This window comes from Gallus gallus, chromosome 4, assembly GCF_016699485.2.
Source record: "Gallus gallus isolate bGalGal1 chromosome 4, bGalGal1.mat.broiler.GRCg7b, whole genome shotgun sequence".
NCBI lineage: Eukaryota > Metazoa > Chordata > Aves > Galliformes > Phasianidae > Gallus > Gallus gallus.
Genome location: NC_052535.1, coordinates 21233443 through 21250759, shown reverse-complemented (window position 1 = coordinate 21250759; position 17317 = coordinate 21233443). Strand labels below are relative to the sequence as shown.

General features: G+C 36.5%; 1 protein-coding gene across 5 annotated transcripts; it reads right to left on the bottom strand.

The window, feature by feature from the left end:
* Window positions 1-972: 972 nt before the first annotated feature.
* On the bottom strand, window positions 973-16950 carry TMEM144 (transmembrane protein 144). Of its 5 annotated transcripts, XM_046941154.1 has the most exons (13): window positions 16908-16950; window positions 13921-13996; window positions 13061-13270; window positions 11879-12001; window positions 11314-11413; window positions 10723-10803; window positions 9032-9113; window positions 8217-8290; window positions 7315-7433; window positions 5853-5972; window positions 5283-5380; window positions 3274-3327; window positions 973-2517 (listed from the first exon to the last, which is right to left on the bottom strand). In XM_046941154.1, exons 3-13 carry the CDS (start codon window positions 13197-13199, stop codon window positions 2434-2436), a joined length of 1074 nt encoding a protein of 357 aa, XP_046797110.1. In that variant the 5' UTR covers window positions 13200-13270; window positions 13921-13996; window positions 16908-16950; the 3' UTR covers window positions 973-2433. The 5 variants fall into 5 exon arrangements, with proteins under 5 accessions (XP_046797110.1, XP_420383.2, XP_040555629.1 ...); XM_420383.8 differs by lacking the exon at window positions 13921-13996 and having other exon boundaries at window positions 16884-16950; XM_040699695.2 differs by lacking the exon at window positions 13921-13996 and having other exon boundaries at window positions 16895-16950.
* Between the last annotated feature and the right edge of the window lie 367 nt (window positions 16951-17317).

Here is a 17317-nt window from a genome sequence, read left to right as displayed (position 1 = left end):
TCATCCCAGATGCAAAAATGCTTAGAAATTAGGTCAGACTATTGAACTGGTATTTAGTCAACCCTGAATTGTGATTGATTGAAAAAGAAAATCCTAATGTAGATAAAATACAGAAACATATATGGAAATAATAAATGGGCTGCATTTCACTAGCTGCTTTATAGGACATAGTAGTGAATGTATTTATTTTTCCAGATAATAATAATTTTTACTAAGAATATGAAGGAATAAAAAGAATTGTGGAAGAGCAGTGAGCCTAGGAAAGCAAACTGATAATGAATACAGGGAAAGGAATAATGAGTTGTGAGAACTCTGAACAGGTGATACTGAGTACCCTTGTTGCAAACACCACACACACACAAAAATCTAATTTGGAAACTCCCTGTCAACCTGTATTTGAAAGGTTAGTTTGCCTTTAGGGATTACCTGAGAAAAATTCTTATAACAAGCTCAAATATTCAAATAAAAAATTCAAATAACAAGCTCGTAAAAATTATAAAACAGATCCAGACATGTATACGACATTACAAGTTTTTTCAAGAAGTGCCATTTTCCCATGTTGGTCCCAGTTGATTTTTCTTTCAATTACATATGCAAAAAATTTAACAACAACAAAAAGAAATATTCCATATCAGTTGTTTGACAGATATAAAAACACAGAGCTTTGCTGATATAAGCAAAGCCATGATCATTTAGGTCAGCTGCAGAATATTCTCTCATTAAACATTTGCTGTCAGACTGTTGTGTATAAACAGCTCTATAAACAGAACTCCGTTGGTTCAGCATTTTAACATTAAAGCTGTATTTCAAACTCAAAACTTCAGGAACATCTCAGAAATCAGTGGAATATTTATCTTCATAATATTCCACGTGACCATCTTGAAAGCATAGTTTGCAGTGAATACATATTTGAACCAAACTTCCTGACACATTACCATAATGGATTTTTAATAGATAAGAGCTGCAAAGAGATGGTGGTTTGTTCATTTTTTTATTTATTTTCCTATTGGCAAGGCAAAAAGACAAATCCAATAAGGAATGTGCTAAAAAACATTTAACTAAGTTAATATTTGAGTCTTCCCAAACAAGAATTGTAATTAATGCCCTAACAATAAGCAATTAAGTTGTCACCTCTCATAGCTTTACAATACAATTTATATACAATTGCTGTGGGTTTGTTCCAGAAAGCCGAATAATGCTTCAGAAATGAGGAAGTGTAAAGGTGCTCCTTCCCTAGCAGATTCAAATGTTTCCTACAATCCAATCTGGTAGGAAAATGCTGGGCCCATACCACACCTGAACTTACAAGCATCCCTCAAGAGAAAGCAAAAGTCTGAAGAACCCAAGACACCTCCACTCAGGATATTCATAGCATCAAACAAAAGTGGATTCTGCAGAAACAGACAATGCCTACAGCACCTCATGTAGTGAAGATAGGAAACAGTTGGTCAAGGTTAGAGGTAAACCAGGTCCCCCAGTTCAAGCAGTGCTGCTTGTTTATTGCTAGCACAGCGGGGGATTGGTCACACAGCAGTGAGAACTAGGTAATCTTTAAGGTTCCTTTCAACCCCATCCATTCTATGATGTTTCCAGACTAAAACTTTAATGAAATTACAATGAAATCTCAACATGCTACAGATTTCAAGCTGTGGTACTAAAGTACGTCATGTTATCATGTGTATCCATGAATACAGCTTATAAAGTAGATGAAAAACATAATCACGCTGCTGCTCTTCATGTTTTTTTCTAAGACTGCAGTCTCAGTGTTGCGTTTTTCTAGTCAGATTTAGTCCACTCAACAAGAGTTCAGTAAAAACCCCAACTATTCATATAATGGTTGTGATTTCTACATAATGTTATGGCATTTAAACAAAGAGATTAGCAGCAAGCACTAGTTTATTTTTCAGCACCATTTTTTTTTTCCTGCATTTTCTTCAAAATTCTGCAGTGATTGGAAGATTTTTATATGAATTAGTATCTTTAAAGAATAATGACTCTAAATAAAAAACTTGTTATACATCTTTGAATCAGTTCCAAAACATAAATATTTCAAGACATAATACAGTCAAATCAGTAAGACAGAGCATTGGAATAGGATGAATTAGTAAACACATACAGAATACTGACTCTCCACCATCAGAGCAGTGAACTGCAATTTATGATGATGCAAGTTTCATACCTAAACCAGCAGAATCAGTAACTATAAAAATCATTTGGCTTTATTTAATAAGATCCTTTGATATCCTTGAAATGTAGAAATAAACATTTCCACATTTTCTTTCATGCCAAAGGTTTTTGTTGTCTTTCTTTTACTTCCCTGAAGAAAGTTATGATAAATGTTGGACATGCATTTTGCAAATAATCATTGATGTATACAGCTGTGCTTTTGATTATACAAGACAGTAGCACCATCTACTGGTAAGAAGATCTTCTTCAAACTTTAGAAAAAGCTGTGGAGAGCGATCCAGCCAAAATGATGCAAAAGGCTACTGAGAGTAATATGTAGTTTTTCAGGCCCTGGATAGATGAAAGGAGAGAAAAAAGAAACATATATCATAATTGGTATCTCTTCACACACACACACACACACACACACACACACACAAAAAGGAAACAAACAAAAAAAAACCAACAGGGTTTCATTTAATTTTATGATAAGACGAATCTATCCAGTACATGAGAAGGTAATCTCATCTGTAATGAGAAATTACATATCCATAAATCTTGTATAGAATAGCTAAGGGAAACTTAGGGATACACTGCTATGCTTCAAATTTCACTAGAAAAATAATTTCAGCCATGTTATGTTAAAATCTAGTAAATTAGCCTGTTCTGTGCATATCAGTTTAGGAATCTCTATATTGTCCATCAGAAGGGCACTCTGCCTCACCGTTTGGTCCTTTAGAGAATTTGATCCTGGTTTACTAGTCCATGTGATTTTTGGGACAACTGCTAACTTCCCTGCCACCACTGAAAGAACTAGCTCAAATAAAGGTTATACTTGGCACCCTGTTTTTTGACCCTGCTACAACCTTTGTTTATTCCCCCTGCTGCTCACAGTTATGGAATTCCAATCTTCACTCCTGTGAGACTTGTTCAAAGTTCATAACTTTTCTTGGAAAACTTATTACTGCATGACACGACTTTCAGCTTCATAATGCAATACTTGTAAGATGGAGAAATTGAAGAGAGACAGCTCTTTATCAAGTAATGCAGCTCTAGAAGTTAGAGATAAGCACAAGAGAGACTAGATAAAAGATCTACTAAGATTACCTTGATTTCTTTAAATACAAGGACTCCCCACATTGCAGCAATAAGGCCAGGACCCTGAAGAATAAGATTCATTTGTACATTACAGTATTTCCTTAAAATGTGGCACATTCCCATTATTGTTTTAAGGGCAGTTGCATTTCAATTGGATAGCAAGTTTATGTCTTTCCATCCTGTATAATTACAGCATTCATGAAAAAATCATTACCATCACCAAAGTGATTATCTTACCTTCTATAGTAAGATACAATAAATAATCAAGAAGGGGCTAAAGAAGTAAAAGACCGTTTTTACAGAGGGCATAATTTCTTTCTAAATTACACTGTGAAGCCTGCACTAGCTGTTACACACTCTTTTAGAGACTCCAAATAATATGTTTAAACTACAGACTTTCATCTATCACCAAATTGCAGAGGACTATTCAGTTTTTTTTGGCAGCCATCAAGGATATTCCTAACATTTCCTCTACTACAACTAACCTGTTCAACGAAGTTTGATTTTATCTCTTGGTATGGTATCAAGAGACTGGAACATTAACGTTATTTCCTGTATTTCAGGGATCTGGACAAAGCACAAAGCCAGACAGTCAAGACAGCTCAGGAAAACTAGTGTTTTATCTGTAATGTCGTCTTACAGGTTTCCTAGCTAACTGCAAACAGTGGTATACAATGATAATTTCCAGACATTCCCAGTAATACAGTTTTTCTCCTGTGTGTGCAATGACCTGAATTCTCACGTCTGATAAGAAAATGTCTGAAACTCTCTACAAATGCTTCCCATTACAGCTGCACTTCAAAACACTTGACAGATGTTTGGACAGTCATCTTCCTCTCTCTATCTTAAGTAAACTCAATAGGACAAGAATTTATACCAGGAGAAAACAGTACCTTATGCTGACTGTGTTTGCACATGCTATTTCTTAGTGAAATTACAAAGTATTATTTACATAATAACTAAGGTACTATTTCACTTTCTAGAGAACTTACACTGCCAGAGGAATGCATTTTTTACATGAAATAAATTGTTAAAGGGACGTGATGAATAAGTGAAATTCCCTAGGGAGAAGTAAAGGAGAATTCCAAAACTGCAGGGAAAGACAGGCAGCTTCTCTTCAGTGCTGTCTTTAAAATTTTTCATTTAGTGATTTTATATCCTTGCCCTTTATGTATGCTGACAACCAAAGTTACTAAAGTTGCTTTCCATTAATCCTTCAGTTTCTAATTAGAATGATGCCAAGTTTTTTTTTTTCATTGTATCCTGCAGAATTCATTTTGATTAACTGCATCTTGAAGCAAACTTTAATCCCTATTGTTTCATTAGCTTTTTTTCCAAAATAGAGCTGTTCAGCAGAACTTTGATTTTGATACTTATAAAATTCAATTTGCCAGAAGTTATCCAGCTTTGCAGCACCATTCAGTAGACTCTTGAGAGAGTACCAGCAGATTTGTACATAGTGATGGAATTTATGCAACTTCTGGATGTTAACTGTTTGAAAGGTACAGTATCATAAGCAGGAATCAAACAGCTATTTTTCCTGCCTAGGTATAAGAAAATTATTTTCAACAGTTCATATGCTGTTAGATGTGTTCAAGAACTGTAGTAAAAAATACTTAATTAAGAAAAATAACTGATAGTTAAAAGCAACTGAAAAAAATCCAGAGCAATATATACTTGGTGAGATGAAAGCATGTAACTTTTCTTCCTTTAATCACCTCAGTTCACTATTTAATATTGATACAGTTATGTTTCCAGAGCATGGCTTTAACACAGTTTGAAGTCTCTTACTTTCAACTCCTCCACTTTTCACTGGCCAAAATGGTGCTTGTCATATTCATGGAAGTTTCTAATAAAACAAAGGCTAGCACAGACAATTAAAAGAGGCAATGCATACCCTTGGGGGGGGGGGGGGGGGGGGGGGGAAACTCTAGGCATGTCAAAATTTTAATGTAATTCCACAAACAGGAGAAAAAGAACTTTAATTCTAGTCAGAGATTTTGTTGTTATATACTTACTGCAGTAATTATTGGAAAGCTGACTACAGCACTGAGATAGTGATTGGCGATGAACCAGCAGCAATTGGCTATTGCCCAAAGCATACCAGAAACAAACCCTAGAAAAATAAATTCTGATCAAAAACATGTACAGAGAAGAATAGACAGCCATTTGTGAAACATCTGTATTTACAGCATAATAGCGAAACCGAATATTTTAGTTCAGTAACTACTCTAACAAGCTAGCTCTGATAATCTAGACCAAAGCTCAAGGGATAAAATCAGCTACCTCAACTGAAGTAACAAATTATCACTAAAGGTCATACTTTTCTGGGCAATGTGTTCTCCTCTCAGGTAGAGTTAGCTTTTGAAAATGTCACTTTTCAGATTAGAGAAAAAATATGGTTGTTTCCTAACCTTAATTTACCTAATAGGAAAGATATTGAAAGATTATTTGAAAGATACTTTCAAAACAAAGTCAAATGAAGAGACTTCAAAGGCTAACTACAGCTCTAGCACACAGATTGAAGTAGTCATTACAAAAAAGTATGAAGAACTAACAGTAATTAGCTACTAGTTTAACAGTCATACCTGGTAGTATGGCTTGGGGATAAACATCAGGTTTATTTTTCCTGACTGCACAGTAGATCAAAAAGTAGATAGTACTTGTAAGAAATATTCCACTGAAGTGTGCAAAAACATAATCTAAATCTGAAAGAGAAATTGCAAAATTGAATGAGCCTAAAATATCAGCGATTAATTTTAACTACACTTATTTCACAGATCATATTCATATAGACAAAAATACATAAAATGCTGCTGCTAACAATTCAAGTTCAATTGTGGCTAGGATTAACATAACAGTCTGGCTGTGGATGGATTTGGTTATTCATAAATATCCTGTTAAACATGAATTAAATGTTGCACTGACTCTAGCATTTATCACAAGCCTTTATGCATTCCTGGGAGTTATTTTTTGTAATTTATTAGTCAAGCTACTAAATTAATTTATAAAAAATTTGAGAAAATCCTTAAATGAGGCTACAAAAGTGATGGGTAGTTGTTTTACATAATCACATCTTCTCTTAACCATCTAAATTTGCACACCTGTAGACAGTTGTTTCTTTTCTTTATGCTATACATTTAAAAGGAAGGTAACTGCACATACCAGGGAAGATAAATGTGGCCCTTTTTTTTTTTTTTTTTTTTTCCTCTCTTATCTTGAAGAATGCATCACAGTTTTGACCTCTATAATCAACAACAAAAACAAATCCTTTACAGATCGGGTAGGTGCTAAATAAAACATTCCCAACATGCTAAAGCTGAAGCATGTAGCAAGGTAATCTCTATCTCCTCTGACCTGTGAGTTCTCACCAGGAAAGGCAACTACAATAATAATACACTGTGTCTAGCTTGGGAATACATGAATTGCTGCATTCAAAAGAAACTGTACATGATGTAATAAACAGTGTTAATGGTAACACTGGTCTGTCCAAGTGGTATGTTGCCCTTAAACTGCTGCTCATACTACTTGCTAAATTATACTAAATTTTCAGGAAAATGTTTCTTGAGAAACATTTGAAGTTGACTATTACACTTCATCAAAAGGCTTCCATTTAAAAAAAAATACAATGTTAATTACTTAAACTTTTGTATAGCTCTTCTGCTCATTAATTATGTTTTATCTTCTTCTTTTCCTTTACTAGTGTACTAATTTGGCAACTGAGTGAGCTCTTGCCCCTCATGTTCCTGGCATATGAACCAGGTACTTTGAAAGCATTAGCTACATTTGACAAGATGCGAAGTAAGTGAGATAAGCATGGTATCTTCCAGGTTGTTTCTCATTGTTGTTTTAATGGTGTAAGTTACCTCTGGGAAAAAGGGAGTGCTAGTATTTAGATAGCAACAAACTTGATAACACATAAGGTAGTGCAGAACTTGTATTTTGTCACTGTATATCCAGCAGTACGAACAGTTTCATCCTGTGCCTTTATGAAAGCAGAAACCACTCTGTAATAATGACATAAAGTAGAACGGTCTTATCAGCCTTTACCAAATTGACTCGCTCTTGCATATATAGTTTCATTTCTTCTTCCATGGTCCTTGATGTAAAGTACTGGTACAAAACTGGTACCGTAGAGTATTCCAGCTACTACAGCTAGGCTACATCCCCTTTAAAAAGAGCAAAAATCAGAAAAAAAGAGCCTGGTGTTAATTATGGAAGTAAGCAATACACTTAAAACATCGAAGAAAATTGCTAGCAATGCCATAAAAATGGTATGTTAGCACATTTTTGTTTTTTCAAAAGCAGAAATTATTCAAAACAGTAATTTAGTTTTCCTGCACTTCATGGCCAAGTAATACAGACAATTCTTATGTTAAGAACCTGCAACCGGTATTAACCACATCAACCAAGCAACATTTTTTTAAAAAGTGAAGCTAGGAGAAAACAAAAAATATAGTAAAAATGCTCCCACTCTCAGCTTCACTTTGCAGTCAATGTTTTCCATACAAAAATTTCTAGTATCACTGCACCCCCTTCTCCACTTCCAGATGACTGGGGCCTTGGCCATCAGCAGTCCTCTTGCTAGCCTTGCTGGCTACCAATTCCACCTTGGACCACTTCTGCTGTTTACTTACCAAGTTGATATGTTTTCTCCAGGTGTCCGCACCTGGAAACCACACCTGGAAGCATGGGTTCCTCCTATGCTGGGTGCCAATCAACCGCATGATACAAACCAGCTCTGTAATTACTTAATTGCTATTGATGTTTACTCTGCAAATGTTGTCCTTTGGTAGGGTAAAACACGCTGAACACAGAAGAAAATTATCCAACTAGCCTAGCAGCTATTCATATACAGATATATGTATTATTTATTAGTGCATGACTATGTCTGGAAAACTACAAAACAAATTCTGTTCTTAGTTTAGTTACTTTCTCTGTTAATGACTTACACAAATCTTTTTTTTACTGGAGAAAGATTGGTCACCCATGAGACATCAGAGGTATCTTCAGAAGCATTAACAGACTGTAGAAAAATTAGAGTTTTTACTCAGTCCTGGTTTTTTCCCTTTAAAAAGAAAATAGCATCTCAAATATCATATTAATACAACAGTTTTGCTCTAAGAAAATGATAAGGGAAGGAAAAACAAGAGAAGTTTACACAAATACTTCGAAATAAAAAAAAGAGAAATCATCTCAGAAAAAAAAAAAAACCTAACAGTAATAATTGGATCTATCTCAAAGTCTGTAAATGATTGGCTATGGATTTTGGCTTTACTACGTAACAAAGCACTCACAAGCATTTTTAAAATTTGCATGTAGGTCTGACTTCCAAAATTTGTTCTGCACTGTGAATCAGGGTCTAGTTCTGTAACGCAGCAAAAATCTGGGAGAACACTTAAACATTCAGTTGCCTTCCCCCTAAGAATTCTCCTGCTATTATGGTTAAGTTTTTATTAAAATTGCTTCCCCTTCTCAGACAGGGAAGAAATATATCTATGTCTATAACATAACCTCTGCAATAAGTACTTCTAAGTCATAAAGCTGAAAAAGAACTTTTGGGAAAGCTTTTTCTGTTGCTCACGTTTGACTGAATATACAAATAAAATATAATAATAAAATATAATGCATCAATGCATATTTGTGTAGATTTACGTAGTTTACCACGAATTTTAACAAAATATGTTAACATTAAGCAGTTTTTGCTGTTGTTTTTAAATGGTTACATATTTTCACTGCTGTAAAGTAACAACTGTAGAGTACTTACACATTCTCTCAGCAATGGTGTGCTTTCTAACGAAGCTGAAGAAGTTTGGACTTCAGTTTTTATAAAAAAAAATATGACAGCACTCAGAAGAGAAAAACATATCAGTGAATACCACAAGTCAGATCACAAGGATATAACATTTAGTGTCCAGAGACAAAAGGTGTATTTGGAAGCATATTATTTTATTGTCATTACTATCCTAGACTCAGTTCAATACATTTTTAAAACGCAATTGCTTTGAATAGTTTTAACAAATCACTTAAGCAGAAGTAAACAGATCGATCTTATTTTAGTCTTAAAAGTTCTCTCTTCTATATAATGGTATTGAAATGTCTACTATTTGCGGTGTATATTTACAGACACACGCTAATAATAGCTGTGGTAGGTAACAGTGCCCTTTTGTACACCACCACACATAGTCAAACATCTGCAAAGAAATTCTATATGGAACAACTTAAACCTGCACAGAATTGGATTTATGCCCAAGGGAAATTAGTCTTTCTGAGTCTTCTGTCATGTGCAACTGGGAGAATGACGCTCCTACAGGGTTTCATGCACATGCAGAAGGAGAAGGGGTATTGCTTAGTGGTGCTCCAATGCACTGCCTGATTAAAACAAAGGAGAAAGGGGAACATTGCTACTTTCACCTCCAGCTCTCAGAAATCAGGTAAGTATATGTAATCAGAACAGTCAGGTTCTGGATTCTTTTTTTAAATTATTTTTCAGGAAGACAATTTAATGTTCTACAAATTCTTTCTCATAGCCATAAACAAAATGCCTCCATTTGAAGCGCGACTTATTTCCTGCTGAAGCCATATGGATAGATACAAAAAGATGCCAACTTCCTCCAGAGGGACTAGGTAAATATGCACACGTCCCACCCAGGAGGCTAAAATCAAACACATGCTTCTGAGCATTATGGAACAATATACACATGCTTTGTGCAGCTTGCCAGGAAAACAAGTCTGGTAAGGATTTTTCCCGTGTTGATCACTTTTTTTGTGATAACTCAGGAACAGGCAGGAAGCAGCTGGTGAGCTGAATGAACTCATTAGGCAGGAATAGTACCACTGCTGCCGTTCAGTGAAAACCTCTCAAAATCACGCACTGCTAACAGGTAAAAAGCCACAGCAATCAAGGATGGTCTCCACCTTCTCCATGTTCTTAACTCTCCTCTTTTGTGCATTTTTCTGGGGGTATTTTGTGCATCTATTGCTTAGCATGCCTATGGCAAGCCTACTGCCCCATTTAGGGCCGCCTTCTGTTCCTGGAAGGACCTCCTTGGCCAACCAATGGGAAAGCACAGACACTGCTATCTAACAAAGACCGTCTTTACTCTATGTTTGGATCAAAACAGGAACTCATACAAATAATAAACTAATAATAAAATAAGAAGTCCTTCCAAAGATCCCAAAGGAAGCCATTGTTTGATAGTTGTTGGAGGTAAGACAGACAGGGAGCTGCTACGATGACTGCATGACAGGTCTGTCTTGACCATGTCTACCAGCATAAATATATGTTTCTGTACTGAAATCTAGGTATGGAAACAAAAAAAAAGGTATGGACAACTCAAAAATTTTGTGGTAAATCAATTTGCAAAAAATATTTCAATACATTTGCCTGCTGGATAAATTTTTCCTGTGGTTATAAAATATATTTTTATGTTACAAAAATCAATGATAACTTTTTACCTTAATAGTGAAAGTCCAGCTCCAATATAATTTAAGGCTGGTCTTGCTACCTCTTCTGGGTCAATTCCAAACCACCCAAATCTGGAATATTTAATTATTTACTCTTAGTTGCACTGATTGCATACCAAATACTATAATCTAGTCTTGAAAATCTTTATTCACAGAAATAATTCTGCTGAAGTTTGTATTAGAAATATTGGATTGATGCTTCAGTTGGCTTGCAAAAATTCACACTTATTTAAAAGAGATCTTTAACTTAATTGGAATTGTTTGGTTTTTTTTTAATCTGGGTATTTAAAAATTGAAGTTAATTTAAATTGTTTTATCAACCCATGCTGCAAAAGACAGTGCTCTAGTTTTATGTTAAAAACCCACATTATTTATTTACTCAATTATGTTAATAGACATGACTGGGCATTTTCTTCCTATTGAGGCAAAGGAAACAAAAAAAGATAAAGTAATTAATCTGACTACTTTCCACATTGAAAGAAAAAGATCTTTTATGTATCCTCTTTATTGGGGATAGTGCTTACTATCTAATTGTTAACAAGGAAAGAGAAACATTAATAATGTATGATTTAAAATGCTCACCTGGAACTTGCCCAGCCTGTCAGCAAATTAAAAGAAGCCCATATCAAAAGACCAAGAGCTAAGCCTATGGTTTTAATAATAGGGACAACTGTGATGTTGCCTGAAAAAGAAAAAAGAAAAAGAAAGAAAGAAAGAAAAAAAAAATCAACGACCCACAACACCAAAATTAAAATCAGTTATGACCTATACAGTGGTCTTCCATATTTTAGCTATCAATTTAGCCTGAGAATGTTCAGAAGGGGATACAATTGAAACAATTACAGGTTGGTAGCAACGGTGTTTTTAAAAAATAAATACATTAAATCACAGACTTTTTCTCAACATCATTTCAAAAGTTATTTTTTGTGCAAATTTGCTGCTTATAAAATAAAAAGCTGGAGGCATTAGGTAGGTCCATCCAGCATGTGCAGTATTACTATTCACAATAATATTTGCTCCAGAAGTAAAGCTCCATTAATAGCAGGAGTAGAAAAGCCAAATAATTACCTCCTATATGGAAATGGTTTTGTTGCTGTTTTTGTGATGAGTTAGGATTACTTTGTATTTCAAGGATTGGAACACTTACCTGTAGCCCACAGGAAACCTCCTACCATAGCCAAAGGCCAAAACTGGGGACAATTCTGGATTAAATTGACCACCAAAGAAATTATCCATATGGAAGCACAGAGAATCCATTGGAAGAACATTCCTATGGAAAAAGCAAACGTGCCCAAGAGAGAAATGGCAGAACATTGCAAGTGTGAGTCTCTTTCCTCTGAACATAAATTTTTAGCTTAAATAGTACAGAAAAAAAAATGAAACTTGGTCACTTTCTGTCAATCTATTCCCTGCTATGCACTCCATTAATAAATAAATAAATAAATAAATAGCTGGGCAATGTTTACACAGGTCCAATCCTCAAATGCATGAAAGTTCTGATAGTTTTCTGACAAAGAGGATATTAAGTTACTGAAAGCTTCTCCCACCACCCCAGTAGCAGCTAGAGCAGATGACTGAACAAAACAAAACTCCTTTTGGGGCCCAGCTCATTAATACAGAACACTGACGATAAAAGTTTGGACAAATCACTCCAACCTTCATTGAATCTCTAAGGGTCAACAAAGCAGACTGTTTAACTTCATGCCAGCTAAGACTTTTACTTTAAACTATCCTTGTCCTTCTAGGATGGCATTTGCTACAAAAAAAGATGGAGACTGTAATGCACATAGTAACATTAAAATAACAGTTGTAGATATGTCCTCTGGGGATTGGTTATTGACTATGCTTCACATAAACATACAAATACAACATAAAACTAGTATCATAAAGTGATAACGTTTAAAGAAATTATAAGAAAATAAAAGTGACGTTTCCTCTTACTGGTGTTACTAATTAGTAAGTACAAAAATGGCCTTTTCTTATTAGTCTCGTATTATCTCAGGTCTACAACCAAAGGGCAATACTCCAAAGTCCAACAACTTTTACAGTGTTATAAATAACTTGAGAATCCCCAGCATGGTAAAAGAAAAGACATTTCACATTCTATTGGAAGATGCTAATGAAATTATCATTATCGTTAAAGTGTACAACAAAAAGAGATTTACCATATCCTGAACTAATGCATTACTGCTAACAGCAGAAAGAAAGTTTAAACACAGACTCAGACTATATATACTTATAAATCTATCTATAGAAACATTCGCATTTGCTGGGGAAATATTAATCCTACTAGCAAAAATAATAAAAGTAAAAATGTAAATAAGTTTACCATCACCAGTATCATATTTTTTAACTGGCACAAAATTTGTCCCAAATAGAAGAACAGCTACTGTGGAAGAGGTAAATCCAATAGCTAGATCTGTGCCACTGCTGATGTTAGAGGTATTGTAGGCCCTCTCAAAGCTCATTTTTGCTCTGAAGGTGTCTTTTTTTGCAGACTTGTTTTTTCGTTTTGTTTTGCTGCAGGTCTTGAAAGATTCTGAAATCAAAGAGCAGAATTAAACATGTAGAGTATTAAAAATACCACTCTAGTTCAGAAACCTGCAACTTAAAGGACCCTAGGTTTCTCTCTCAGAAGTCTGAAGGAACTGGATACTATACCATAGAATCCCATGCCATAAAAAAGTAATCACATGCCAATTAGGAACAGATGCACAAAATAATTGGCGTATTTCATAATCAACTTCATAGAAATCATGTCTGAAAACACAACACCATGAATGCAGATGATTCGAATCTGTGAGACTTGCTGCCTAGGGAGACACTATACCATAACACTCTTACTCCTGTAGGCTAGTCACACAGGTGTGTAAAAAAGCAAGGATTAGAAAATTAGATAAAACCATTATTGGAAGAAGCTACAGTAAATTGCAACCTCGCTGCCTACAAGGCATGAATAGGTATAGAGATTCAACAGATTGCCATAGTGAGCTTCATATAGGATCATAAGCAAACCACAAGAATTGCTCTAATTGGTATAAGACAGGAATAAAGGTTCATCTTTTCCTCTGGGTAGGACAAGCTGCTTCAACAGTTTCTCCTTTCATTCCATAGAATTACAAGTGAAAGCCATGGATGTTTTTCATCTCATAACAACCTCTTCTTTTGTTCTTTTTGTTGGAAATTCACCTTGAGATTACACTCAACAGAAGTGTCCCATACACCTCTGATATGGATTTGACAGAAAAAGTGGCTCTTAAGACATCTATATAAGAAAAGCAAACATATAAGAAACAAATATATAAGAAAAGCACTTGGAATTGTAACCTGCAATAAGATATTTAACTGGCAATACGTAATTTAGTGTTTGTTTATCCTATACTCTATACTTCCTCTTTTCAATGAAAGATTTTCACCGCTAAAAACAACCAATTACTCTGTGAATATAAAGAGACATTTATAGAGGTAAGCAATGCTGTTGTTGATGTAATGCTGCTTATTCTGATTATAATGACATCCCAATGCAGTTTGAAATTCCCCAGTGTAGTGGACTAAGTGCTGCCTGGAGAAAAGAAGCTAAAAAAGGATGGAGGAAATTTTGCCAAATCAGCTAAGGGGTGCTGCAACTGTACTCTGTAAAAAAGGAAGAGCTGAGCCACAGCATGTACTTTCATCTTGCTTAACCCTCCAGCCTCAGCTCCTCTGGAGTCCTTAGGACACTGAGAACCACATCTGCTGAGGTAGTGCTTTTATCTAAGCTTCAGCAGAGTCATCAGTGCTGGCTGAATTTAATCAGTTGTATTAGCGAGTGAAAAGTTCAGTCCTGTAAGTACTGTTCCCATTTTGTTTCTGTAATTGCTCTCCTTGAAAGATCATTTCTTCATTAAATACTTACGAAAAAACACAGATGACATCTAGAAGACATACTACAAAGGTACAATGGCACAAGTATTTCAGTTCTCTTTTTCTCATTTACTCTTCACCTTCCTTACCTATTTAGATCATCTCTGCCAGATGATTTTCACTATACTTAAAGACTTCTGTAAAGTACATTTTGCACTGACCTGAAGACACTGTCAGTGGAAGTAATTAGGCTGAGATTTCTTCCAAGACTAAACTCACAGGCTAAGAAACACTGTGACATCACAAGAATAGATCAGTATAGATAAAGGCTTACATTAGCTAGCTTCATGCCATCAAGACTGACTCATTGCACATTAAATGCCTTTCACATACAAGAAAGGCACAAAAGCTGGCTTTTTCAGGGGAAAAGACTTCATGCTATAAGAGACATAAAAATAAAGCTGATCACATTGCATCTCTGTGAATGCAGGGTTCATTTCTTCAGCCTTTAAATAAATAAGTATAAATAAGTCATTATTCACTTAAAATATTAAGAACCTTTCAAATTCAAAGTGGCTTATCATCCTTTTTAATTTTGTTAATCTACATATAAATGTCACATTAAAAATGCTTTATTTTTATATCCATTAGGAGAAAATCCATTTGATGCGGGGCAGCATAGTATCTAACGGATATAAAAAAATGCACATTGAAGACAATAGCACAATTGTAAAACTATAATTATGACACAAAACCACAAATTTCAGTTAATTGAGGAAGAGTATGCTCTCTTCAGGCTGATGAAAACTCTGCAACTCTCCAAGGTTTTGGGTATTTACCCTCCAAATTTAGCTAAACATCAGGGCCAACTTCCAACTCCATTTTAATGACTTCAAGAGCAAGTTCAGCTGGACAAGACCTGGAGCAACTGGATGCGCTTCAATGATAGTACTGCTTTAAGTGGTGAGTTGAACTATATGACTGTCAGAGGTCCCTTCCAAACTAAAATTAATCCATGATCCAGTGTCAAGAGCAAATAATGTACTGACATACAGTATTAATTCCACCGCACTTTTTTTTTGCATGTATTGGGACAATAACGTTAGTCTTGTTTGGAGAGTTTCAGAGGACTCCTGAAAAACTTCTTTTGTTCTCTACAATCCTGTAATTGCCAGATGAATAACTTATGCACCTCCAAGGGCTTACAGCTAACAAATGCACAGCAGCGCTATTGCTGAAGTTGCCAGGATGTCAGAACACAGTGGTTATATCTGCCAGTCGGAGACTGCTGTTGCTGTTATTGAAAGAAGTTCTTCAGTAAGTAGCCCTTACTGAAAGGTATTTCAGGGTTTCTAAGCTGCAGAGGAAATACAGTTTTGTTTGTATACATTGGCTTTATCCCACTAACTTCAATGGTTTACCTCACTGAAAAAGTTCATGTTCTCTATTTTTACTGTTTCCTCAGAAATACACCACCATGTTCCTTCATCAATTCTTCACCCAGAGGGTGGTGAGGTCCTGGCACAGGCTGCCTAGAAAAGGTAGGGGTGCCCCATCCCTGGAGGTGCTCAAGGCCAGAGTGAATGAGGCCTTGGGCAGCCTGAGCTGATCTGGTAGGGGGGCAACCAGCCCATGGTAGGGCACTGGGACAGGCTGGGCACTGAGGTCCCTCCAACCCTTCCAACTATTACTTTCACTTACTGCACCAGTAACACATTGGTGCAGAACTTGCAAACAGCTGTGTAAGCAAGAAGTGAGCTCCCATCACAAGGTGGATCCACAGTACTGCCAAAATCTGAAACTGCTCACGCTCATTTACTTTGTTTGTTTAGAAGCTGTATCTAACATTGCTAATTTGCACATTTTTCCTATACCATATTTTTCATTAAGGATGCATATTTTCATCCTCATTTTAGGAGGCTCCTGTTGGCTCCTTGGTGATGCATCGGCTTGCTCAGGTGACACCAGGCCCACTGATGAGCTGCCAGACAAGTGTTTCTGCTCTTCTCTACTACAGTGCTTTTGAAAAACAGGCAACACTTTTCCTAAGCAAGCAGCATGGAAAAACGGGCAGCTGAGCTCACAACATTGCCAGACTCTGCTCCTCCTACCCGCACCAACACGTACAGAAGGGAGCCATGATCCGCAGCAGGCTGCCATTCCCTCAAGGCCGCCATTAGGCGGAACACCAGAAAGGAGTGCGCATCTGCACTTTCCCAGAGCTCTCGCAAGCCAAGCGCTCAGACACCGCTTGGCGAAAAACTGATAGCAACAGCCCCTATCGGGCGCCACCGCCCCCCCACACCTACCCCATCCCCACCGTACTGCCTCACCAGCCACCGCGCTGCTCCGGCCTCCCCCCGGCCTGCCCCGCCCCTCACATCGGCCCGCCTCCGCCCTCTGTCCCTTACACCGCTGCCTTGGTTGGTCTGCTCCCGCCCGCTTTTACATGCGAGGGTCTGAGGCAGGCAGGCAGGCAGGCGTGCATGTGGGCTGAGGTGAGCAGACGCCATAAGGCGCCGCATTGTTCACTAATCAAACATAAGTCGTAAAAAAGAAATATTTCACCCATATGTCATGGAGCTTCTCGCTGTTTGCCCTGTAAGGATTTGATGTGCAGCAATTAAAGCATAGACTTATTAGTCAGCACGTTTAGTAATGAAGCAAACATCTCTGTCTTCTTGAAGTACAGTTCCCAGATGCCAGCTGACGTTGACAGCCTTAAAAGCACAGCACAAGCCTT

Bases quoted from the DNA above. Each gene is read 5' to 3' on its own strand.
- TMEM144 (XM_420383.8), bottom strand. From the start codon at position 13,199: ATGAGCTTTGAGAGGGCCTACAATACCTCTAACATCAGCAGTGGCACA. The intron at 10,804-11,313 runs GTGAGCATTTTA...TAAATATTCCAG, and splicing joins ACAGGCTGGGCAAGTTCCAG to ATTTGGGTGGTTTGGAATTG. The intron at 8,291-9,031 runs GTAAGTACTCTA...ATTTTTCTACAG, and splicing joins CACCATTGCTGAGAGAATGT to TCTGTTAATGCTTCTGAAGA.